At 48.2% G+C, this 21,446-nt stretch overlaps 11 protein-coding genes across 11 annotated transcripts; 4 read left to right on the top strand and 7 right to left on the bottom strand.

Moving 5' to 3' along the window:
• Positions 1–454: 454 nt before the first annotated feature.
• Positions 455–1,690, top strand: PENARI_c006G10951 (NADP-dependent oxidoreductase; the record flags this gene model as incomplete). The annotated part of the gene is made up of 6 exons (XM_022630605.1): positions 455–642; positions 693–808; positions 867–1,037; positions 1,095–1,226; positions 1,289–1,619; positions 1,687–1,690. The coding sequence occupies 6 exons, from the start codon at positions 455–457 to the stop codon at positions 1,688–1,690; spliced, it is 942 nt and encodes a 313-aa protein (XP_022489668.1).
• Positions 1,691–1,787: 97 nt separating this feature from the next.
• On the bottom strand, positions 1,788–2,337 carry PENARI_c006G01939 (uncharacterized protein; the record flags this gene model as incomplete). Its single annotated transcript, XM_022630178.1, has 2 exons — positions 1,788–1,879; positions 1,935–2,337. The coding sequence occupies 2 exons, from the start codon at positions 2,335–2,337 to the stop codon at positions 1,788–1,790; spliced, it is 495 nt and encodes a 164-aa protein (XP_022490036.1).
• A 1,225-nt stretch (positions 2,338–3,562) lies between these two features.
• On the top strand, positions 3,563–4,213 carry PENARI_c006G11249 (uncharacterized protein; the record flags this gene model as incomplete). Its single annotated transcript, XM_022630621.1, has 3 exons — positions 3,563–3,770; positions 3,839–4,071; positions 4,181–4,213. 3 exons carry the CDS (start codon positions 3,563–3,565, stop codon positions 4,211–4,213), a joined length of 474 nt encoding a protein of 157 aa, XP_022489829.1.
• Positions 4,214–4,334: 121 nt separating this feature from the next.
• PENARI_c006G00835 (terpene cyclase/mutase family protein) lies at positions 4,335–6,428 on the bottom strand (the record flags this gene model as incomplete). The annotated part of the gene is made up of 1 exon (XM_022630130.1): positions 4,335–6,428. One exon carries the CDS (start codon positions 6,426–6,428, stop codon positions 4,335–4,337), a length of 2,094 nt encoding a protein of 697 aa, XP_022489962.1.
• A 3,796-nt stretch (positions 6,429–10,224) lies between these two features.
• Positions 10,225–11,055, bottom strand: PENARI_c006G09364 (alpha/beta fold hydrolase; the record flags this gene model as incomplete). Its single annotated transcript, XM_022630533.1, has 1 exon — positions 10,225–11,055. The coding sequence occupies one exon, from the start codon at positions 11,053–11,055 to the stop codon at positions 10,225–10,227; it is 831 nt and encodes a 276-aa protein (XP_022489927.1).
• A 417-nt stretch (positions 11,056–11,472) lies between these two features.
• Positions 11,473–12,373, bottom strand: PENARI_c006G00604 (fumarylacetoacetate hydrolase family protein; the record flags this gene model as incomplete). The annotated part of the gene is made up of 3 exons (XM_022630118.1): positions 11,473–11,900; positions 12,009–12,220; positions 12,318–12,373. The coding sequence occupies 3 exons, from the start codon at positions 12,371–12,373 to the stop codon at positions 11,473–11,475; spliced, it is 696 nt and encodes a 231-aa protein (XP_022489473.1).
• A 595-nt stretch (positions 12,374–12,968) lies between these two features.
• Positions 12,969–13,708, bottom strand: PENARI_c006G07601 (RraA family protein; the record flags this gene model as incomplete). The annotated part of the gene is made up of 2 exons (XM_022630448.1): positions 12,969–13,595; positions 13,655–13,708. The coding sequence occupies 2 exons, from the start codon at positions 13,706–13,708 to the stop codon at positions 12,969–12,971; spliced, it is 681 nt and encodes a 226-aa protein (XP_022489908.1).
• A 407-nt stretch (positions 13,709–14,115) lies between these two features.
• On the top strand, positions 14,116–14,521 carry PENARI_c006G02820 (uncharacterized protein; the record flags this gene model as incomplete). Its single annotated transcript, XM_022630223.1, has 2 exons — positions 14,116–14,163; positions 14,291–14,521. 2 exons carry the CDS (start codon positions 14,116–14,118, stop codon positions 14,519–14,521), a joined length of 279 nt encoding a protein of 92 aa, XP_022489764.1.
• A 331-nt stretch (positions 14,522–14,852) lies between these two features.
• PENARI_c006G09263 (uncharacterized protein) lies at positions 14,853–16,281 on the bottom strand (the record flags this gene model as incomplete). Its single annotated transcript, XM_022630529.1, has 4 exons — positions 14,853–14,898; positions 14,973–15,014; positions 15,076–15,693; positions 15,752–16,281. 4 exons carry the CDS (start codon positions 16,279–16,281, stop codon positions 14,853–14,855), a joined length of 1,236 nt encoding a protein of 411 aa, XP_022489718.1.
• A 395-nt stretch (positions 16,282–16,676) lies between these two features.
• On the bottom strand, positions 16,677–17,099 carry PENARI_c006G00500 (uncharacterized protein; the record flags this gene model as incomplete). The annotated part of the gene is made up of 1 exon (XM_022630111.1): positions 16,677–17,099. One exon carries the CDS (start codon positions 17,097–17,099, stop codon positions 16,677–16,679), a length of 423 nt encoding a protein of 140 aa, XP_022489876.1.
• A 2,974-nt stretch (positions 17,100–20,073) lies between these two features.
• On the top strand, positions 20,074–20,595 carry PENARI_c006G07035 (DUF924 family protein; the record flags this gene model as incomplete). The annotated part of the gene is made up of 1 exon (XM_022630425.1): positions 20,074–20,595. One exon carries the CDS (start codon positions 20,074–20,076, stop codon positions 20,593–20,595), a length of 522 nt encoding a protein of 173 aa, XP_022489671.1.
• Positions 20,596–21,446: the final 851 nt, after the last annotated feature.

The raw sequence follows: 21,446 nt of genomic DNA, 5'->3' as shown, positions 1-21,446 counted from the left end.
TCCGTCCGGGGCCTCGATGGGCAGCACCAGTTAAAATCGCATTGGTCTCCATTTTAGTGCGATTGGGGGCCATCGCTTATGCGCAGACCTCTAGGGTTGTTGTGATGCATGATTTTCTTTGATGTGTGTTTTCACTGCAATCTTATTTTCTTTGGCATTTTACATTAAGTGTAGATGAATCACAATATATTTCCCATGATATGTAATGAAAGCTGCATCATCTACGTTGTTCGGAACCGGGATTAGAGTTCCCGAATTCCGCTTTCGGGATTCAAGTCCGCGTTTGGCTGGCTCGCAAGACGGCAACCGTAGTCGGCCCGATTGAGGTGGCTAACGGCAAACCCCGGCCGCAGCACACTCTGGAGACTTGTTAAAAGTCAAGAAGTACCTTTTCGGCTTTTGAAAACGCAATTCTTTGTTCTCTCCCTATCTTCAAATTGCTTTGGCCTCCAAAATGGCCACGGAAATGCTGTCAGTCACGGCACCTGCCTATACCGACCCATCCAAATACGAGCTCTCGACAGTCTTATGTCCACACGTCACAGAAGAAAAGGATGTTGTTATACGGGTTCATGCAGCGAGTGTTAATCCTGTGGATGTGAAGAAAGCAGGAGGAGTTTTTAAGATGGCGGTAAAAGAGACGTAAGTAAATCCAGGACTTCGCATGTTGGGGCTTATTTTGACTATTGTAGGTTCCCATATATGATCGGCTATGACGCATCCGGAGTAGTTGTGGCGGTTGGGAAGGAGGTGAAAAGCCTGAAAGTTGGGGATGAGGTCTATACGAGGTTACCAGAGGCCAATCGAGGTAAAATACTGAGGCACAATAGTGATACACTCGTATCTTACTGATTTATGGATCTCAGGTGCATGGAGTGAATATGCCAAATGTCCAGAGCGCTACATTGCCCTGAAGCCCAAGAATCTCTCCTTTGATGATGCGGCCGCGTTGCCACTTGCGGGCGTCACAGCGCTGCAGGTATTGAAGAAATACGAGGGCTCGTTGGAGGGTAAAACAGTCTTTATTCCCTCTGGATGTAAGTTACACCTACCACTCCTCGGTATATTGATTAAGCTAACAATTTCGCGTTAAGTAAGTGGTACAGGTGCATTTGCATGCCAACTGGCTAAGAATGTGTTCCATGCCGGCAAAGTCATCACCACGGTTTCGACATCAAAGATTCCTCTAGTTCCTCAACTGCTTGGGGAAGGTGTTGTTGACGAAAGTACGCTCTTACTTTTCGTAGACGTTTTTGTCTGTTCACATTTGCTGACGTTCACTGCACAGTCATTGACTACACCAAAAGTGATCCCATAGATATCATTCCGCCGCGCTCTATCGACTTCATGTTCGATACCACAGGCGAGGCTATGGTGTTTCTCTCCCGGATGGTCCCTAAAACGGGACTCATTGTCTCCATTTCCACAAAACCCTCGGCTACCACTCTTCAAGCCTCGAGCGTCATGCAGCGGCCCGACAACCCTCGCATCCCGTTGGCGGGGCGTGTGTTTCTCAATGCAGGTGACGCAGTGCGTAGATTACGAGCATGGCGTTGGGATGTGGCGTATATGTACTGGTTCCTAGACCCGAATGGAAAGGATCTGGATACACTCCGGCAGTTTGTGGAAGAGGGGAAGGTGGTACCCATCGTTGGGTCTAAGGTGGATATGAGGAACATTGAAAAGGTGAGGGAGGCATGTGGATTAGTTTACAAAGGGAAAGGAGGATTAGGGAAGACTGTCCTTGAAGTTATTCAACCTTGAACAAAACCAAAAAAGTTTGCATGTCATAGCCTAGCTTTAATATCAATCAAGATGGTTAAATCCAAGCTTTTCAAACGAAGGTAGGTAGCTGCACAGTAGCTGACAAGTTCGGCTTCTACAAGACAGACATTCATACGGACTGGAATGCTCATCACTGACCCCAATCCTACCTGCCAAAGTTGCTCCCAGTTTCCAAATGCTCCCTTTACGTCCTCGGGCACGTAGCCACGCCAAATATTGCTGTCCACCAAGACCTGCTGGACCCATACTGCGCGGCAGGGTGGTGGAGATGGAGTTGCCAACGTTGTCTCTGTCATAATCCGCAGCGGGAGACTCCTTTCTTATTCCTAGCGGGTGCAGGTCTGTGTTGGTGCTGTAAAGACTTGTGACGCCGCCTTGTTTCGAAAACGCAAGAACAGTGAATAAAGAATATCCGAAGAAGTCGGATAATGTCTGTTCTAGTGCAAGCCAAACGGCAGTCTCCGTGCTGTTTGCGTGTAATTCAGTGCCTAATTGAGCCAGTGGAGCTAAACGTGCACTGGGAACACTGTCTGATTGAGAAGATGTTGGCATATTGGAATTGAATAGCGAAAGTCTGAAGATTACTAGCGCAGCTCCTGTGCCAGAAGACATGCACAAGACCTCCGGCGCAGGAAGACGTATTTATATCTCTAGGCGAGACGTTTCTGCCGATAAAAGACGTTTAAGTGACTAAAATAGTTTGCAAATTTGTTGAGATAGCGATATCATAACCTTGATCGTGGGTACTAGTACCCGTGCAACAGACTTCTTTGCCGGTCAGGCCGGACCTCCTCCTAATTGGTAGTGTTGGAGACATATCCCCGGTTTGAGACAGTCAGCTGCTATGTTCTCTGGAATTACATAAAAGAAAATCCTAGCGGAGAGCCGCCCAGGCCTGGAATATACCAGCACCCGCCGTCACGATTCCACTCGCTTTTAAGCCCCTTCCGATGTACCAGGCAGAGCTAGCCCAAGCAATGATAGCAACTAGAGCAGCCATAGCACGATTGAGTGGATCATCCAAATATTTTGGATTCTGAGCCCAGTGAAAATTAAGTAAGGCTAAAGCCGAGCTTGTCAGAAAAGAGATTTCATGTTCCATGAGCGGGAAAGAGAGATACCAGTAAGAATCAAATAGCCGCTACCCTGATACCATCCAACCGTGCTACATGTGTATGCAATATTTGGCAAGGCTTGATACTGAGGAAGTCGCTGGAATTGTCTTCCAGTAGCCTGAGGGAATTAGCCGATTTCCCTAAATTACATCGCCTTGTGTGGGTCTTCGAAGAGGACTTACCGCATGCTTTATAGCAACAAGTAAAGAGCCATATCCGGCGGCGTTTAACAGAGTAGGATTGGGCATTTCAATGGCAAGCAACACAGTAAATCCTTTGGGATCAATCGGAAAGGAAATGGAAATTCAAGTAGTGGTGTCAAAACAGGAAAAATATGTTGAAACACCTGATCGCATGGTACTTATCAATTCAAGAAATACCAAGAAATATTTCATGTGGACTTTAACCTCGGCAGATAACTATCAATTCTGCTCTTCTCATTTTCCGAGGATGATGGGTGGTAAGCAGGGCCGAAGAGCCGGAGAACGGGTGAACAATCGGCCCGCCTTGTAGAATTACCGTGTAATACGACTCCTCACAACCGTGACCCATCTCAGGGTCTACTAGAGTTGGCATAGGATCCATAGCTATATGCATGTTCTATAAACTCGTTCAAGAACTCCCCTAGTAGCGGCTATATTACAGCGCAACTTGAGGGCAAGATGGGAGGCGAGATATATGGAAAGTCATACATTTTTATTTTAGCTGCCCTTGAATATGTGACTAGTGCATCACGACGATCGCTTTGCAAGCTGCTGGCTGTCAACGAGACTACGGCCACCGGGTTACGAAGCAAAGAGACATTAGTCAGAGTGTCCTCTTTGCCTGGGAGCGTTGAGATCCTAGTCGCTTTCTCGATGGAGACTTTGTGTTAGGGCTTGAGATACTGGAGAAGACGCCAATACCATTCAATCGCTCCAGCCGCCAAATTTCTTTAGTAGCATCCAACCTGTCCATGACCGGCAACTGGATGTCCATAACACAGGGTGAAGACCGCCCCGTCGCCACGCACTGCCTCTTCGCCGTCCGCCGCACACTTCTAACGCACGTTCGGCTGTTTCATAAATGCTTCCAGCAGGTTCTGGTTGATAATGTTGTCTTCCAGAATGAGGACGTTGACTTTCGGCACAGTGCCGTCAATAATCAACCCGCCAAGCGCTGCACCTGGCGCGTACGACAGCCAGCCTTTCGATCCATCGACTAACAACTCAAGCCGGTCGCTTCATCCACTCCTCGCCCCCTCAGCGCGGCCGACTTCATACAGCTTACTATGGTGTCAGTCCGGCAAGACCTTTACTGTTTTGAACTTCTGAAGGCACACGCAGTTTACTCAGCTGATAGCCGTATACACATTTTGTCTAGACGTTATCGATTTTCAAACTATCTTCGCAATGAACGCAGCAGAAGTTTCATGTAATTTTCGAGTGCAATACATCAAGCTTGTGGAGCCTGCCGCCTTGTTAATTGTACATATCGTCCGAGAGCCATCATCGGGAAGTAGTGGGGGTAGAATGAATATCCCAGGTAAAAGTGGTTGGGAAATCCCGTCCCGGTGTGCAGGGCCTCGGGCCAGGACGCCTCGCCTTCATTGTCGACTCTTGTTTGTGTCCGCAAAAGATACCTCACTCCCTCTTGCACCACCTTTTCCGTAGGGGGAAGAGATGAAAGCAATCCCATGAGCGCCCACGCAGTCTGTGATGCCGTGGAAGGGCCGTGGCCCGCGAGTCTTGGGTCTTTGTACGACATGAGCGTTTCGCCCCACCCGCCATCGGGATTTTGAATCGACCTCAACCAATGAACTGCGGAATCTATGTGCTCTTTAACGGCGTCATCGCCTTGCGCTGTACTGGTACATCCAGCAGAGAAGTATGCCAGGCCGCAGAGTACGTTGCTCGTCCCGTATATGTAGTTGGATCCCCAGCGTCCGTACCATGACCCAGAAGACTCCTGGTGATGAGCAAGATAGGAAATGGCACGGCAACAAGCGAGATTCATTTGGTCGATTAGATCGTCAAGCGAATGATTGCTGGGGTCGCTGAAGGAGAGTTGCATGATGAGGCCGAACGCCTCTAAGATACGGCCGGTGACATCTGCTGTTGAAGGATCACACAGGCTTTCCATATCGCTGAATGGAATCTTGTTGAGGAAGAGCTTGTCGTTGTTGACGTCGAATGCACCCCACCCACCATCGCAGTTCTGCATGCCAAGAATCCACACCACAGCCTTTCTTACGGGCAAGGAGTTCTTCAATTTTGGATCTTGTTTGAGCATCGCCAGAATGGCCGCGGCAGTGTCATCGACATCTGGGTACCATCTGTTGAAATACTCAAAGCTGAAGCCACCAGGCGGAAGATCCGGCTTGTATATCCGCCAATCCCCCTCCGCCCCTAGAAGCTGACGACTGGTAATCCAATCTATCGCTGTTGATAGTCGGCCTTTGTATCCTGCATCACAGAGCCCGACGGTCATTAATATGGTGTCCCATACTGGCGACAGGCACGCTTGTATTCTCTTCTTGCCGCCGTCGAGCCAGGCGAACCGCTCAATCGCCTCTAGTGCGGACCGTACCGGCAAGTCGTCATGCTTATACCCCTCGAGACTCAATGCGAGAACGCCAACATGCATCGGGGGGAAGATCCCTGCCCAGTCCCCCTCCTCTTCTTGGTGCTCCAGAATCCATTCAACGCATTTTCTTCGGGCATATGCACGACTGGGGGATGATCGTAGACCACCGATCCAATGAAGTGCAATGTCAAGTGCAGTAAACGTGAAGGCAACGGCATCCGTTTTCCACAATCCCCATAGTGACTGGGAGTATGGGACAAGTTTATTGCTGGCGTCCTGCCATATTTCGTCTAGGAAATCGTTTGCTGCCGATTTCCCGTTTGGGAGAGGATATATTGGACGGTGATGGGCCACTATCAGCAACGGGACAATTGTACTGCGGGCCCATGAGGACAGTCGGTAAATGCTGATGGGCGCTATCGCGGGCACCAATATGAGCTCTGCCGGTAGCTCTGGCACCGCTTTCCATGGGAACAGACCAAATGTGGCCAAGTAGATACGGGTGAAGATGCGGACTTTGGCGACCCCACCTGCAGACAAGATGAATTCGCGGGCGTGGCGCAAGGGTGCCATGTCTAACTCCGCGCCCAACAGCTTAAGTGCGAAATACGCCTCCGTTGTCGTTGAAACATCACCGGGGTATCCAGGTGCAATAGCCCATGAGCCGTCCTTCTGCTGATCCGCTAAAAACCACGCGACCAGCTCATCTCGATCCAACGACATATCTAACCCCAGAGCCTGTCGCATCATTACATATTCAGCGGTGATGGTGGCATTGGACTTGAGCTCGCCGCACCAATGGCCATCATTGTGCCTGCGGTTAAAGGCGTATCGGGTGGCCAATTGGAGCGAAGAGCGAACTTGGTCGACGAGCCACTCATCCCTATAGTAAGGAGTGATAGACAAGGCAGGGGTCTTGCACGAGTGCTTTTCATCTGTGGTGGTACTTGTCTGAACGGCCATCTTAACGACTGGCCTTGGAATGAGCCGACTAGCAGAGGCAGGTAATCAGCCTGATATCCTGAGTAACGTCTCTCATTTGTGAGAACCGGGTAATGTCATTAATATAACGACTTAATCATAGGTGAAACTTTAGCGACCAGAGGAGAAGATTTCGGGCTAGACCTTTCACTATCGACCATTGGCCATCCGAGATATGGAAACATTAAACTATCTAACCCTCACAAGTGCTCGCAGGCTTGTAAGCTGCCAACTCGCAATGATACCTTTAAGCTTTAAGCTTCGGAGGTGATTCAATCATAAAGTTTTTACAAACCTTGCGCCACAGGCCCCACAGTAACATACCTGTGGAGTCATTGAAGGCTCATGATTGGTGGGCTCACGGTATGTCAATATCTAGCCGAGAAATAAGCACCGTGCTGATAAATACACTCTTCTTACAAGTGGTGTTGCATAAGTATTTGACCTCCAGTGTGGCCTAGGATCCACTTCTTGGATACAGCGAGGCAGAAACCTCCGAAATTCAATCCAATTTAATAGCTAGTATGCCCCCCTTTATATCCGATGATACCAGCCACGCTATAAGATTTAGTATCTAATAGATCTAGCGTAGGGTTGCTATTTAGTAGGTATATAAGGCTGCGTACATGCGAGCGCGTTGAAAGACGCGAGGTCTGGCATACTAATAAGTAGGCGGTATAAAGGGCGGTCAGGCCAGAAAGTTGGATCCCGAAGTACTCGAGGTCAAATACTTATGCAACACCACTGTAGATCAAGGAAGTACTATTGACCCCCACTCCGGAGATTATCTCCGCGCCCTGCCTGCTTCCACATCTTGAAAACTCAATGAGTCATGCATCTTCCAAAATATTGGACTTGCGTTCATCAGCGTGGCTGTGGTTAATGGAAAGTGAATGCTCCTGGCAGAGACAGTATGGTTCCAGCGCGTGGGCCAGGATTTCGGTACACGACGTGACATCAAGGATATGACCAAATGACACGGTTGTGCCAATTCTTCGAGATTGTTCTGCCACATATTGCCATATATTATCGTCTCCAGGCCTATGGCTATGCACGATAAACCAGAAATCCTTTCGAGGGGTGCCCCTTATATCTTGCATTCTTCAAAGCGGTGCTTGTGAGTCAATTCGGGATACGAATTTCAACATTACGGCCACTATTATGTTCCTTACAGAGGCTTGCGTGGCGACGTTATTAGCCATCACGCTGGTGTATGTGTCTATTCAATCATGGATCAGGCTGCAACGAATTCCTGCATCCATTGAGTGGGCTGGACTCCGAAATGAGGCTTTCGGAACTGTCAGAGCTTGCTTCCGCGAGTTTACATCTGACCTGGAGACTATTGCATCAGGCTATAAAATGGTTCGGTGCCCCGTAATTACCTCGCCTGACCTAAAACCAAAGATATACTAAGCTTCTTATAATAGTTTTCGAAGAAAGGGCGGCCATTTGTAATGCCTACGACAAGCTTTGAGCCGCACATTATGCTGCCCAGGGATTATATCAAATGGCTGGTCGACCAGCCAGAAGACATTCTATCCCATGGGCAGGTCCATGGTGAGAAGCTGGGGCTCCGTTATCTGTTTCCAGGATTCGATTACACCACAGATATAGCGCTTATCACCGCCATCCGTCTTCATCTGACTCGCAATCTTGGGAATATTCAAGGGGACCTAATCAAAGAAATTCGCTCCGTTACTGATGCGACGTTCGGAGTGGATGATCAGACTTGGACTGAAGTTAACCTCTTCACAGCCATGAATACGATCGTGTCCAATTCCAGCGGCTTTGTCTTGTTCGGAGAGCCTCTTTGCCGCAATGAAAGATTTATGCAGTCGATGCGAAGATTTGGGGATATATTTGGCGCTGGAATGCTTTGTGTGGGTCAGCTCACTCCCCGACTCTTTCGCAGGTTAGTTGGCTGCCTGTTTGTTATCCCAACGGCATACTACCAGACTATATGCACGAGATACCTTTGGCCGGTGTTCGCCGACCGATTGGAAAAGATGAAGCGGAAGAGAGTGGACCCGGCATTCGATTATAATGCACCAAATGACCTCATTACTTGGATGTTCCGCGCGGCTCTCGACGTGAAAGATTCAACCATTGAAAGCCCTAGACCGCTGGTAAAGCGGTTTACACTTGTGGTAATGTTCTTCAATCGCTACTTCCATTTTACTTCGAATCAGCTAGCTGATAGCATCTGTTCGAGGGTGCAGACATCAGGTGCTATCTCATCGTCATACGTGACCGCTACGAATATGTTGCTTGACATTTTAAGTTCTGATTCGAATCTACACTACTATCGGACCCTTCGTTCGGAGGCCGAATCTGTCTTCCCAACAACAGATCACTGGGCGCAACCAGCCGGTCTGCTGCAATTGTGGCATATGGACAGTACAATACGAGAAAGCTTGAGGAGGAGCCCCATTCTTGTGCGAGGTCTCTGGAGGGAAGTAATGCCAAAAGACGGGGTCACTCTTCCCAACGGGCAGCACCTTCCGCAAGGTGCTTGGCTCGGCGTTCCTGTTCCGGGAATCCACAACGATGAACGTTACTATCATGAACCGGAAGTTTATGCACCTTTCCGGTTCGTTCCTAGCAGCTTGGTAGATCGGAGCATTGCAAAAGGGGACGATACGGATGCTGAGAATTGCAAACCAGCCATTTTGACTATGACCAGTGATACTTTTCTTCCATTTGGATATGCGCGTCACTCTTGGTAGGTTTCTTGCGTATTCTCTCCCCATTGGTGACAGGATTTGTGTTCCAACATACCTGAAGGTCAATTGGCTGACCTTTTTTGCAGTCCAGGTCGTTGGTTCGCCTCGCACCATCTGAAGCTTGTCTTGGCGTATATCGTTGTACACTATGATATTCAACCCCTCCAAGAACGTCCTCTGAACCACGTATGGGGCGAGCATCCTGTTCCCTCACCAGACACATTGATAAAAGTGAGGAGAAGGAAAGTCACTTAAAACAAGAACTGGGTGTTACCTTTTCGTTACCTCTTGACAGTGAGGACGCCCTTTTGGTGATTCTGTTGCTTGAATTTCGATATATCTTTCCATCAGTTGGTTTCGATGAATGTCAAGTCTCTTTTGCTACAGGATTTGTCTCCGACGTCACAAGAAGAAATCTGATTTCTCGCAGATTAGAGCTCGAAGGAAGGGAAACTTTTGCTATCTGTTATCACAAAGATCCCCTGCTACCTATCTCGTGCCTATTTGTAGTTCCTAGCCATACATGGCTTCTGTCTACAGCAGTCTGACACACTGGTCGTTTTGCTAGCTATGTTACCAGCTAACCATGGTACAAAGAATGTCAAAACTGAGAAAGCTTTTGACCTTATATCAGGACATGCAAAAAGTACGGAATCAGACCGTCATCAATTCGGGCAGCCTTAGCAATCATGTCGTCTTCCACCACCTCCTGCCGAGAGGCGCCGTCTTTTTTCTCACCGGCCATCTTTATTTAAACTTCTCCAAAACCCAATTGGGCCCGGACCGAACCCAACCCAACCCAGCCCCACTTTGGGTTGTATCCGGACCCGCCCAAATGAGGGTCGGTCCGAGGGTCCTTGAGGGTGACCCGCGGGTCACAGCCGGTAGTGTTCCAGGGCTGTAGGCGGTTAAGCGGCGGCTCGACGTCCAAAGTTACGTATGGAAAGACGGCCGTTTTTAGAAAGCGGTCATTTTCGGCGTCAATTCCACAGGTCCTCATATTCTACGTGTAAACATTGGAATGTACGTTGAATTTTATTGCCCTAACTCAGTACTCATGACTTGATAAAGTCGAGCAAATCCTTGTTAACTTCATCAACATTGATGTTGTGAATTGCGTGAGATCCCCCCTTATAAATCTTGAGCTTGCTTTGAGGCAAAAGCTTTGCCGACTTGAGTCCAGCAGCCTCAATAGGAACAATCTGATCGTCATCGCCGTGAAGAACTAGGACTGGGATGTTGATCTTTTTAAGATCTTCCGTGAAATCGGTCTCCGAGAAATCCTTGATAGAGTCATAAGCCGACTTGAAACTAGTATTCATTCCCTGCTGCCACCAACTCCGGATCTGTCCCTCGCTCTTCTGCACACCAGGTCGGTTAAATCCAAAGAACGGTCCACTGGGGACATCTAGGAAGAATTGTGCACGGTCTTTGTGCATGGCCTGTCGGAACGAATCGAAAACTGACTTGTCGAGCCCCTCGGCGTTGGCACTAGTCTTCAGCATAAGAGGAGGCACGGCACCGACAAGAACGGCCTTTTTGAAGCGATTCGTGCCATGCTTTCCGAGGTAGTGAGTGACTTCTCCTCCTCCATGGGAGTGTCCAATCATGACTGCGTCTTTGATCTTAAGATGCGCAAATAACTCTTCAAGGTCATCGACGAAGGTATCCATGTTGTTTCCGTGCCAAGTCTGAGTGGATCGTCCATGGCCACGCCGATCGTGTGCGATGACACGGTAGCCGTGGTCAGCCAAGTATACCATTTGGTTTTCCCAGTTGTCGCTGCTTAAGGGCCAGCCGTGGGAAAAGGTGATGATGGCGCCATTGCGGTTGCCCCAATCCTTGTAGAAGAGCTCGGCTCCATCGCGGAGTTTGAGGTATGGCATGATGATTTAGTTGATGGCAGTTGATAATCCTGTAATGTGGTTGATATGGCCTTTAAATCAATTTCTAGAAACTGATGGTATGTTGAAGTCACCATATTAGGTCAACTGCGTCATGACTCAGGGTTTGGCCAAGTCATAGTGTTTGACGGCAAGGATATCAAACATGTCCCAAACCGGAACAATGACACAGACTGAAGCTGTAGAGAAAGATCTAGCCCACAGACCAAGTCTTAGATATTGGGTGTGGGTGACGTGGAGTGACCGAGGCGGCTACGTTTGGAGTTTAAAACCATAACAGTCGATCACATATCACGTATGAGACACATGAACACAGTAGCATCCATAGAAACATGAACGCATCTGCTAATTTTATATTCTAATCAATATATACAACATAAATCAACATAGAGAACAAATCTAAGTCTCCTTAAACTCATACCGCCCCTCACGATCTTGCACCTCAACCTCAATACGACCCTCCTCAATCTCCTTCCCATCAACCTCAATAGAAGCCCTCATAACATCACCGGCCTGAACCTGCCCAACACCCTTCGGCGTGCCAGTCAGAACAATATCACCCTTCTCAAGGGTCATCACGCGCGAGATCTGAGCCAGCTGCTTCGGGATACGGTGCAGCATCAGGCTAGTCGAGTCAGCCTGGCGCTCAACCTGGCCGACCTTCAAGCGCAGAAATGCGTCGTGCGGGTTGGGAATGCGCGACTTGGCGATTTCCTGTGAAATCGGACAGAAGGTGTCGAAGCCCTTGGCGATGGACCAGGGGAGACCCTTCTTCTTTGCTTCGTCTTGGACGTTGCGGGCTGTCATGTCGATGGCGAGGATGTAGCCTATGGGTGAAGAAGCCGTTAACGATTTGCTGGTCTAACGCAATGTCTCTGCTCGTGTCCCGGTCATTGCTATCGTGCACGCCGTTCAGAGGCTGCGGTTGTACTCACTCTGAATCGCGTCCAGTGCGCCCTGCTCATCATTCGGATCGAGATCCCGCACGGTCTTGCCAATGATCAGACCCAGTTCGACTTCATAGTGGAGGCTGACGCCCTTGGGACGGAGGATGGGTCCGGAGCCCGGGAGGAGGATGGAGGATGAGGGCTTGAGGAAGAAGAAGGGTTGCTTGGGAGTTGCGCTGTTCAGCTCGGCGATGTGATCGCTGCAATAATCCAGACATGTTAGTATTTTGCCAGGGCAGTGTGCTGACGCCCAGCGCTGCTGTCGGAACTTCCGAGACTTGGCGCGGGGACACTCACGCATAGTTACGGCCGATACACATGATCTTGCGGCAATTGGCGCGGATGGAAGCCATTTTGTAGGGTATTGAGGTTGTGCGACTGGGAGAGGACTGCGATTGAGGAGGAGAGAAGTCGTCGGGGAGCTGGAGAGGAAGGGAGGTCAATTTCAGACGTCGGGTGTTCTCCGAGCGCAATGCGGAGAACTGTCATCGGCTTCCGCACCGACCGCTTGTATTTTTACCCAGCTCTATAGAACGCTCACGTTGGAATTAGTTTGTTTATTTGTAGTAGTTTTTTATGAAGAGGTTATTTTCAAATCCATTCATCAAGCTAGGATTTAAATTGGAGCTCAATAGGAAAAACCAATGCTACTAAAGCCGACAGCGACACTCCTACAATGTTGCCTACTCTAGGATGGACTTCATCTGAGGCTATTTATTTGACATAAATAACACCAGTATTTGCTACCTTACTGCCAGTCTGACCAACGTCTGACTAAATACCCTGTGTTACTGGCGCAAATGACTCAAGCCTTATGTCGGCTTGGTGCTCCGAAGATCGGAAGACGTGCCGAGCTGAAGTACGTATAGTGTCGAGTCCGCAGCTTGGACTTCCTGAGTGGGGCGTCATTCTCTGACATTATAGAAAGTTCATAGAGGAGAGAGACTCCTATTTCCGCAGCTTCTTGATTGTAGGGCCCATCTCTTCACCGGCATCGAGACACTTCTTCGTCTCCTCATCAATCTCCAATCGCTCCTGGCAGAGACGAACACACTCCTCAATGTAGCTGACAGGCACAGCCACAACACCATCCTGATCACCAAGGATATAGTCACCAGGGGTAATAGTAACCTTCTCATCAACCTCCACATTCTCATACTCAACCGGCACATCGAGCTCCGATGATCGGGTAAAGGTATTCGAACCAAGAATGCTCAAACCACGAGCAAAAAGCCCAATATTCATTTCGCGATGTTCAGCAATATCCCGGAAACGACCATCAATCACAACACCGGCCGCGCCGAGCTTCTTTGCTCGCGTGCTCATCAGACCGCCCCAGCATGCGCTGATGAGACCCTTTGGCTGGGAGATGAACACCACACTTCCCTTTGGGATTGCATCAACGAAGTGGTGAGGTGGGTTTGGTGAGGTTTTGTCCGATGCATGCACCATCCGGACTGTGTATGCTGGTCCGAATATCTTGGCGACGGTACCGCTTGAGCCTGGGCTGTACATTTTGAGACCGGAAAGATAGCCTCCATGACGGAGTCCCAGTTTCACGAGAGCATCTCCAATCTGCATAGGTGGGTTAATAACCATGTTCGTCCGGGGTGTGTAGTGGGAGGTGAGCTTACGTCGCAAGACGCGAACTTCCCCAAGGCTTGGATTGCCTTTGCGCTTGCAACCATATTTGAATTCCGGTAAGTTTATCGAGAGCGATGATTCCAGACAGGTCGATAAACTTATATCTCAGCCTAAACGCGTCTTCCGCTGCAAGAAGTGACAAGCAAAAAGCCGATGAGTTGCGGAGTGACCCGGACCCACCTGGCACGCTCCGGGACGCGATTTGCGACATTCATAGCTGAACGTGTATCTTGTAAAATAAATTTAGTATAGGAGTAATGCTCTAAGTGTTAATTAATCTATCGGGTCTCATATTTGAAACTTTTAAAACAACGATCGCTGTGGCCCTTGACCCTGAAAAGCCACTCTATACAACAGACCTTGCGTCTGCCAAGACAACATCCATATTGGTGGCAAGTCCATCGCAACTCGACCAACCCTCGTCAACAACTTGCCAAATAACCACATCATCATGCAAGTAGCAGAAATCTTATCAGACATAAATTCCCTCCGCGTCTGTGTAAGTGTTCCCGCCACTCTTCTGGGTTAGAGCCTCGATGAGGGGCTCCGCATGCCGACAAACGCGCGCAAGCTGTAACCCAGAGAAAGGAGCCACACAGAATGACAAATCTAATAACATCCTACAGGGCCACAATGAGGCACTCGCCTTAGTCAATGTGCATAAAAATATCGCAAGCTCAGAATCTGCCGAGGCTTCCAGCGCGTCAACTGATAAAGATGATCTCCGTCGTGCAAAGGAGCTGGTTGAGTTACATTACGAAGTCAAAGCACGGCACGCCAATGGCACAGTGGACGAGGAGTTGAGCCGTGCTCGCGAGGATGTCCGACGTGTTCTGAGAGAGTTATCGACTGTGTGACCGTGTTCTCTGGAAAGGTGTTTTGTGCTCGGGATTGCATTTCTTGTATGACCTCGACGACTGACTTTATGGATAACGATGGCTCTTTCAGGCTGGTCATATTATTATTATTATTATGTTGGTGTTAATCTGGAACTTTGTCATTTTTCGATTTCTGAATCCCCTGTCCTGCAACAATTATACTCAGGTCCCATATTTCAACGCGCGATTGAACCCCCCGAATGCTGCAATATCTTTCTTTGAATACTCTACAATGTGATCATGAGCAACAACTCTTCCTTCAGTCGCCTTGCAAAGATCCCCAATGGCCCTAGCCCGTGACTGGATCCCCTTATCTTTCAGGACTCGCAATAAAGCCGAAGAGAATTCCGACGCCCCTATCTTCGGTGCCACATTGCGACTCCCATGCATGCCAATTCCAAGCCACTCTACCCGCGACGGACAATCATACGTATCGAACCACTGTGGGAGAACAACCTGTGGAATGCCTCCTCTAGAAAATGGTAGTCAGCGCTATACTTTCTTGGTCAACTGTGAAACTAACAAAAACTTACTTGCACGCTTCAAAAAACGAGTTTGCCCCGCCGTGGTGCACATAGACAACTATATGCCCGCTTTCCAAGAGCGATATAATCTCCGGCTGGATCCACGAGACCACTCTCACTTTGTCAGAGTAAACCAGTGGTCCGAGAATGGCTTTAACTCGGGGCGAAGTTTCCCAATCATATCGCAGCTTCCATAGGACATGGATATCGGGGTATTTACTGAAGACCGTTTGGATAGCCCGTACCATTTGCATCGCATCGTTTTCTAGGGCTTGGACGTGGGACCCGAGACATATCAGAATAGTTGGTACTGTCAACCATGCGTTTAGGGAGGGGTCGTTTGCTGCTAGTGATGAATGAGGTCGGAGGATTGGTCCGCAGCTAATCACATTATCGGGGACATGTAGTGGGAAATCCATTGCTGGAAAGCAGGGCGATAGATGTAAATGCTCTGCGCAGTAGGGCAGCAGATGAGGAAATGGTGTCATGATCCCTGCTTTCTTGCGGCATTTCAAAAGCTCCCGCATTGGTTTGCCGAGGCGGACGATGATACCGAAGCAGAGGACCATGTATATGTTTGAGAGAATTAAGTGCCAAGGGAGTTGGAAAGGGTAGCCTGACCCCGTGCTAAACAAGAAAAGTCAGCTTTTCCTTGACTCATTTGAAATACGGCATGGTGGCACACAGAGGATATTTCCACAGAATCCCAAGCTTGGGTTGTACCATAATAACCACATCTTTCAATGGCACAGGCCAAAGAATGACGATTTTCATCTGCGCACTGCGAGCAGCGTCCAAGCCAAGATGCAAGAGCGGATCAACAACCACAACGACCGGTTGAACAGCCTTCAAAATCTCAAGACAACTCCGGTATGATCGCAGATACTCTTCAGGACTCCAGGCAAGAACAGATTTATTAATCTTGTCACAGCCATCCAGTGTACCTGCAATCCCGGGCTTATGGCATATATTAGGTGTCTCGCGAGCGACAAGCTCACTCATGGACGGACCTGCGATTGTATGAAAGCGTGCAACTCGGTCGAAATCAGCTTGGTTATTGATTGCTTGGACGCGTGCTGCTAATGGATGGAAGGAGGCTATGTGCACTTCGTACTCTCCGCGCTGGAGGAACTCTTCTGCTACTGCAAGTCCCACGTTTGATTGCCCGTGTTCGGGACTTGTGAGGAATAGGATAGTTTGGATTGCAGGCGTCATGGTTGTTGATTCAAGTGGGACTTCCATCGGCTGGGATTAAGAAATGATGGGCGTTTTGTAAAGTATTTATTCTGACTGCGTCTTAACGAGATTGCGTTGTCGTACTCTAGGCAGGGATATTAGCCGATGGATGGTTACTCAGGCGAAATGTAATTGGATACATATAGGGTTGTCATTCATTTCCTATGTACTCGAGAGGGGAAGGTAGTAGTTGAAGGGTGATTTTATGGCCAATTGCTGGTGAAGGCTGTATCCGAGTCTAGAAGCATTCTTGTGAAGTGGGAGAGCGCATGTCAACCGCATGTGTTTACCCCGGCTGTTGAGATGAACGTCCGAGAACGGAGTAATATTGATGCCATTGGATAGCCGAATTTGAACAAGGTTGGATGAACTAGCTATGTTAATGCGCGTCCCAAGTATCCAATCTTCCGCAGACAACACAGGGTGATACCGAGACCGACTAAGTTCATTACAAACAAAAACCAAAAGGCTGTTCGATAGCCGTTCATGATTGCCTCTGGGGACTCAACGAAAGACGCACTTTCACCAGATAGTGGACTTTGAGATGTGGTCACATCATATGAGATAAATCCAGCCAACGACATGCCAATAGACGATCCGACCATGGCAACAGTGCAAATGGCCCCTGTCGCCAAACCCTGAGTCTCAAAAGGCAGACCTTCAGCAATGATCCTGCTAGAAATAAGGATGATGGCGCCCGGCGCGATTGAACTAAGTGAAACGGCAAAGAATTCATATCCCCAGTACGATGACGTCGGGTTGAAGATTGCCATAATAAATGGCGAGAGACTCGACATGGTGATTGCAATCCCAAGGATTTTGTTGGCGCGAAGGCGCGGCAGGAACTTCCCTGTAATCAGACTGCCAAGTGCGCCAGCAACTGGAATTGGCAGGAATCTCCAAGAAGATTGAAGAACCGAGAGACCCTGTACTCGTTCAAATACCAGGACAACAAGTTGTGAGGATGAGTGAAAAGAGAAGTAGACGAAGAAAACAACCAGACTGATGCATATGAAATGCCCGTTCGTCCAAAGTGAATCTTGAACGCCTTGTGTACTGTCTCTTTCCCAGCAGTCATGCCAAAACAGAAGCGCCACTAGGAAAAGCCACCCAAGAGCGAGAGGGATAAAAAGACCTGATTTACAGATTTTTGCAACATGGTTTGTAATGACACTATCCGAGCCGTCAGTACAATGTGGTCTCTGAAAGTCAATGGGGGTAGCTGGGTATACATACGCCAACGCAAAGAACAAAAGTGTCACAAGAAAGCTGGCTAGCAAAGTCCCAAGCCAGTCAATATCTTCGTATAACTCTCGCCACGGAATACCCTTGGTTTCTTCAGCTTGTTTGGGAATGGTCCATATCGAGAGAAGGAAACCACATAGGCTGACGATTGCAGCACAATGGAAGCCTGATCGCCAGCCGGTAGTCACTGAAAGGAGCCCAGCGAGTATGATTCCCGCACCGTGGCCGACATATTGGCATGCAGTGATAGAGGAAAAAGCTAAATCACGCAACTTTCCAACATGCAGATTCTCTCTATGAATGCTCATGGAGGAAAGGAAGCACATTGAGTATGCCATGCCGGACACAATTCTAGAAGCAATGAGATGTGCACCACTTTGAGCATGCCCGGTAGCCAGGTAACAAACAGTCTGCAGAAAGCAACCTGATAGGAACACCCTTCGGCTGCCTAGGATATCTGTCAATGATCCCGCCAGAATGAAGGTGCAGCCCTGCGTAAGAAAGAACAAGGACATTGGCCTAACAGTTTGATCAGATTGAGATATTCATTGTAGCCTATGACCACTCTGGATAATAGTCATTGGGGTGGGGACTCACCATAATTCAACACCAGGGGTTAATTTGAGTTCTGACGATATTTGCGCGATATTGAGCATGAGCAATCCATTCAGGGCGCAGCAAATGAATAATGAGCAAATAGTGCATATAATAATGAGAACTCCGTGAGGGTCGACACGTTTCGTGTCTGACTGGGGCACGACGTCTAGGAGCGGCTGATATTCAGGGATTTGATAACGGAGATCGCGGTCGGACTCCCGAAGGGTCCCGCAGTCTGAGCCTAAATCTGATTGCATGTCCGGCATCATTTGTTTAATTGAGGCTAAGAAGATTGGAGAATTGCTGCACTGCGGGCATTTCGAGTGATCTGATGAACACCCATCCGGGGATATTCAGCAGTGGAAGAAGCAAAGAAGAGAACGAGCATGACACGAAAAAGCAATCAATCACCCGCCGGAAGCAGGGGGCTTGCAATAAAGGCAAATTAGAGACGTGTTGTGATTGACCAATTTGGATCCACTATAAGCGCGCTTATCATTTCCAGTGTTGTTATTGGCCAGATATCATTCCTGTGTCTCGATGGTTCTATTGGCATCGTTTAGGGGTCTTTTTTGGCGACCCTTGTAGCTAGGCATTGACTTCGATTAATATAGAGAAAATATTTGAAATCCCTAGGAAATCTTCGCGATATATATGCACCTCATCCTATATCCCGGCCAACCGGTCTATTTGTTTGTCAATTCCATGATCACCGTGAAAACACGTGAGGTTTGACAGAGATTTGCGTTTAGGTTACGTCTGAAAGTCCAGGAGCTAGTACTGATACAAGCCTAAGAACAACATTAGCCGTGATTGCTTCGTCTTCTACACGTTTTCAGTTATTTCAGTACATCATATATGAACTAGGACACTTGTTTCAGCTACAAAAGATCGTCGGCCAGAATCACTAAAGTTAATGCTAGCGTGTTCTAATAAATCCAGACTCCGATGAAGCAGCATAAATAGCCAACAGATGCATGGATGTGAGACCTCCCGGGCACATCTGTGGGGAGTGGAATACAACTTGAGGCTCAAGGTTAAGGGCAGGGTCACCCTTTAGGTCGAAAAGACAAGCACAGTGAAAAAAAAATGTGGAGAGCAGCTGTTCTCTCCGGTTTCCAAAGATTGTTGTTCTTTTCGGTCTGCGAGTGCCGGGCATTGAACCCTGGCGAGGACGGCGTTAGATACTGCCGCTAGGCTACGGCCGCCGTCCTCGGAGAATATTAAGCACGTGACTTAGAGGTACCGACCGCCTTTGGCGTCAAGGATTCCTATTGGTGTGATGTCGACAATAGTTTGCACTGTTTGCCTTGTTTGCAGTCATGAAGGCGGTATAGCAGGACGGGTTGCACGTCGTAGTTTTGCTCGCGTCTGTCTTCTCTTCTTTCCTCTCTAGATTGGTGTCTTCAAATGAATAGACCCTTTTCCTCTCTCTCAGGCTTGCCGCTCCTAATAAATATAGGAACACCCAAGGCATCGCATTTTATGATTTAAATGATCACATTCCTCTCCCGAACACCTAGATACGCAGAGTACTCTTAATCGGACCATTTAGTCTATATCAAAAAAGCTTCAATGGCAGCATAGTTTGTCCCTGGGGCAATAAACGTTCGACGAAGCTGGAATCCAGCCTGGCTCAGCATCGCCTCCCATTGCTTGAGAGTCCTTTCAGTTCCCCCGAGAGCCATCCTAAAACCCTAAGCATTTATACATTGGTCATATTTACAACTCTTACAAACTCGCCAAAGGCCCTTTCCTCACATAGATTTGAATGATGAATGATAAGTACTTTTTTGTCCATTCTCTTCCCCGAGATGGCTGCATATGACGTCATCACCGAAGGCATCCCATTCCCCTGTCCAGCGACCATCACCTAAACCTAAACAACGCTCAGTACTCGAAAGTTGGATGTCGATTATGAATCGAATGATGACTACAAAAACATATGAAAACGTCCTTTCCTTTTGGTTCGGCTCCAAATCATCCCGCGACTATCTCAAGCAAAAGTCATTCTGGTACGGCAGCCCAGCAGACGACGCCTACGTCCGCAAGAACCTAGGAACATCCTATGAGGCCGCAAGAAGTGGCGAACTGGACTCATGGACACGAGCGGGCGAGGGCGAAGGGGCCTTGGCTTTGATATTGCTGCTTGATCAAGTACCCCGAAACATCTTTCGGGGTAAGCCACAGGCATACGCTACAGACTCTAAAGCTGTCTCTGTTGCTCGAGTGGCTGTCGGAGAAGGCTGGGATAAGAACATGCCTAGTATTCAACGGCGATACATCTATTCGCCCTTCAATCATTCGGAAATCTTGGAGGATCAGGAGTTGTCCGTGAAATTGTTTACGGAGTTGGGTGATCCTTATCATTTGCAGTTTGCGACGGATTTCTATGAGCAGATTAAGCGTGATGGGCGGTTTAAGCACCGTGATCAGATTCTTGGACGGTGAAGATATTAGTGGCGGTCGGGCATTGAGTGTGCGCTCTATAGGTGGCCTATGAATTTCTTTTGGGCAATGTTAAAAGGGCCCCTCTTGTTGATATTTGGATCCCCTCTCTACCTGTCTAAGCCTAATTAGGAAAGGCTTAGTATGTGTATTTCATGGTGTATTTCCCTAGTAAAAATGAACAAAAGGGCGTAGAGGAAGACAATAGGCCTTGTAGGGTGTGTGAAGACTTGCACCTAGGTCAATACACGTATACTAACTAGGCCAAAAAGACCACTATATCAGCCTGACGGCTGACATGCCTAGGACCGATATATATATACTACTTAGTACGTATAATTATACGCGTGCGCACCCTAGACGCCACGCCGTGATAGTTAAATCTTATCTTCTATAAAAAGCACTCACTAAAGCAAAAACGTTTAGAAAGTAAGATGATATAGACTTACTCTTCGGTTTACGATAGGGGTCTAAAATGCGGTCCAAAAAATGGTCTAAAAAACGGTCCGTCCAATAGTGTTATAACATTTGCTGTGTCACTGTACTAAAAAAGACACCGTGAAATACATATACTACGCCTTCCCTAATTAGGCTTAGATAGGTAGAGAGGGGGTCCTTTTAACATTGCCCTTTCTTTTTCACGAGGTTTTTTTTTTTTGACTGTGTTTTGGCTATTTTACATATGGTCTCTGCATAAAATCCTAAAAAATGGTAATATAGAGTCGGAAGTGATACATTATTTCTCGATGGAATGTTCGGTGGTACTCGCGGTGGGGTTCAAAAGTAATCGCAGCATAAGCATCGATTTTTCCGATTTCACCCAGACACCAACACCAAATTGTCGAGATCAATGC

Source organism: Penicillium arizonense, assembly GCF_001773325.1.
Source record: "Penicillium arizonense strain CBS 141311 chromosome Unknown PENARI_contig006, whole genome shotgun sequence".
Taxonomy (NCBI): Eukaryota; Fungi; Ascomycota; class Eurotiomycetes; order Eurotiales; family Aspergillaceae; genus Penicillium; species Penicillium arizonense.
The sequence above is the reverse complement of the archived record's forward strand: the minus strand, read 5'-3'. Positions and strand labels throughout refer to the sequence as shown.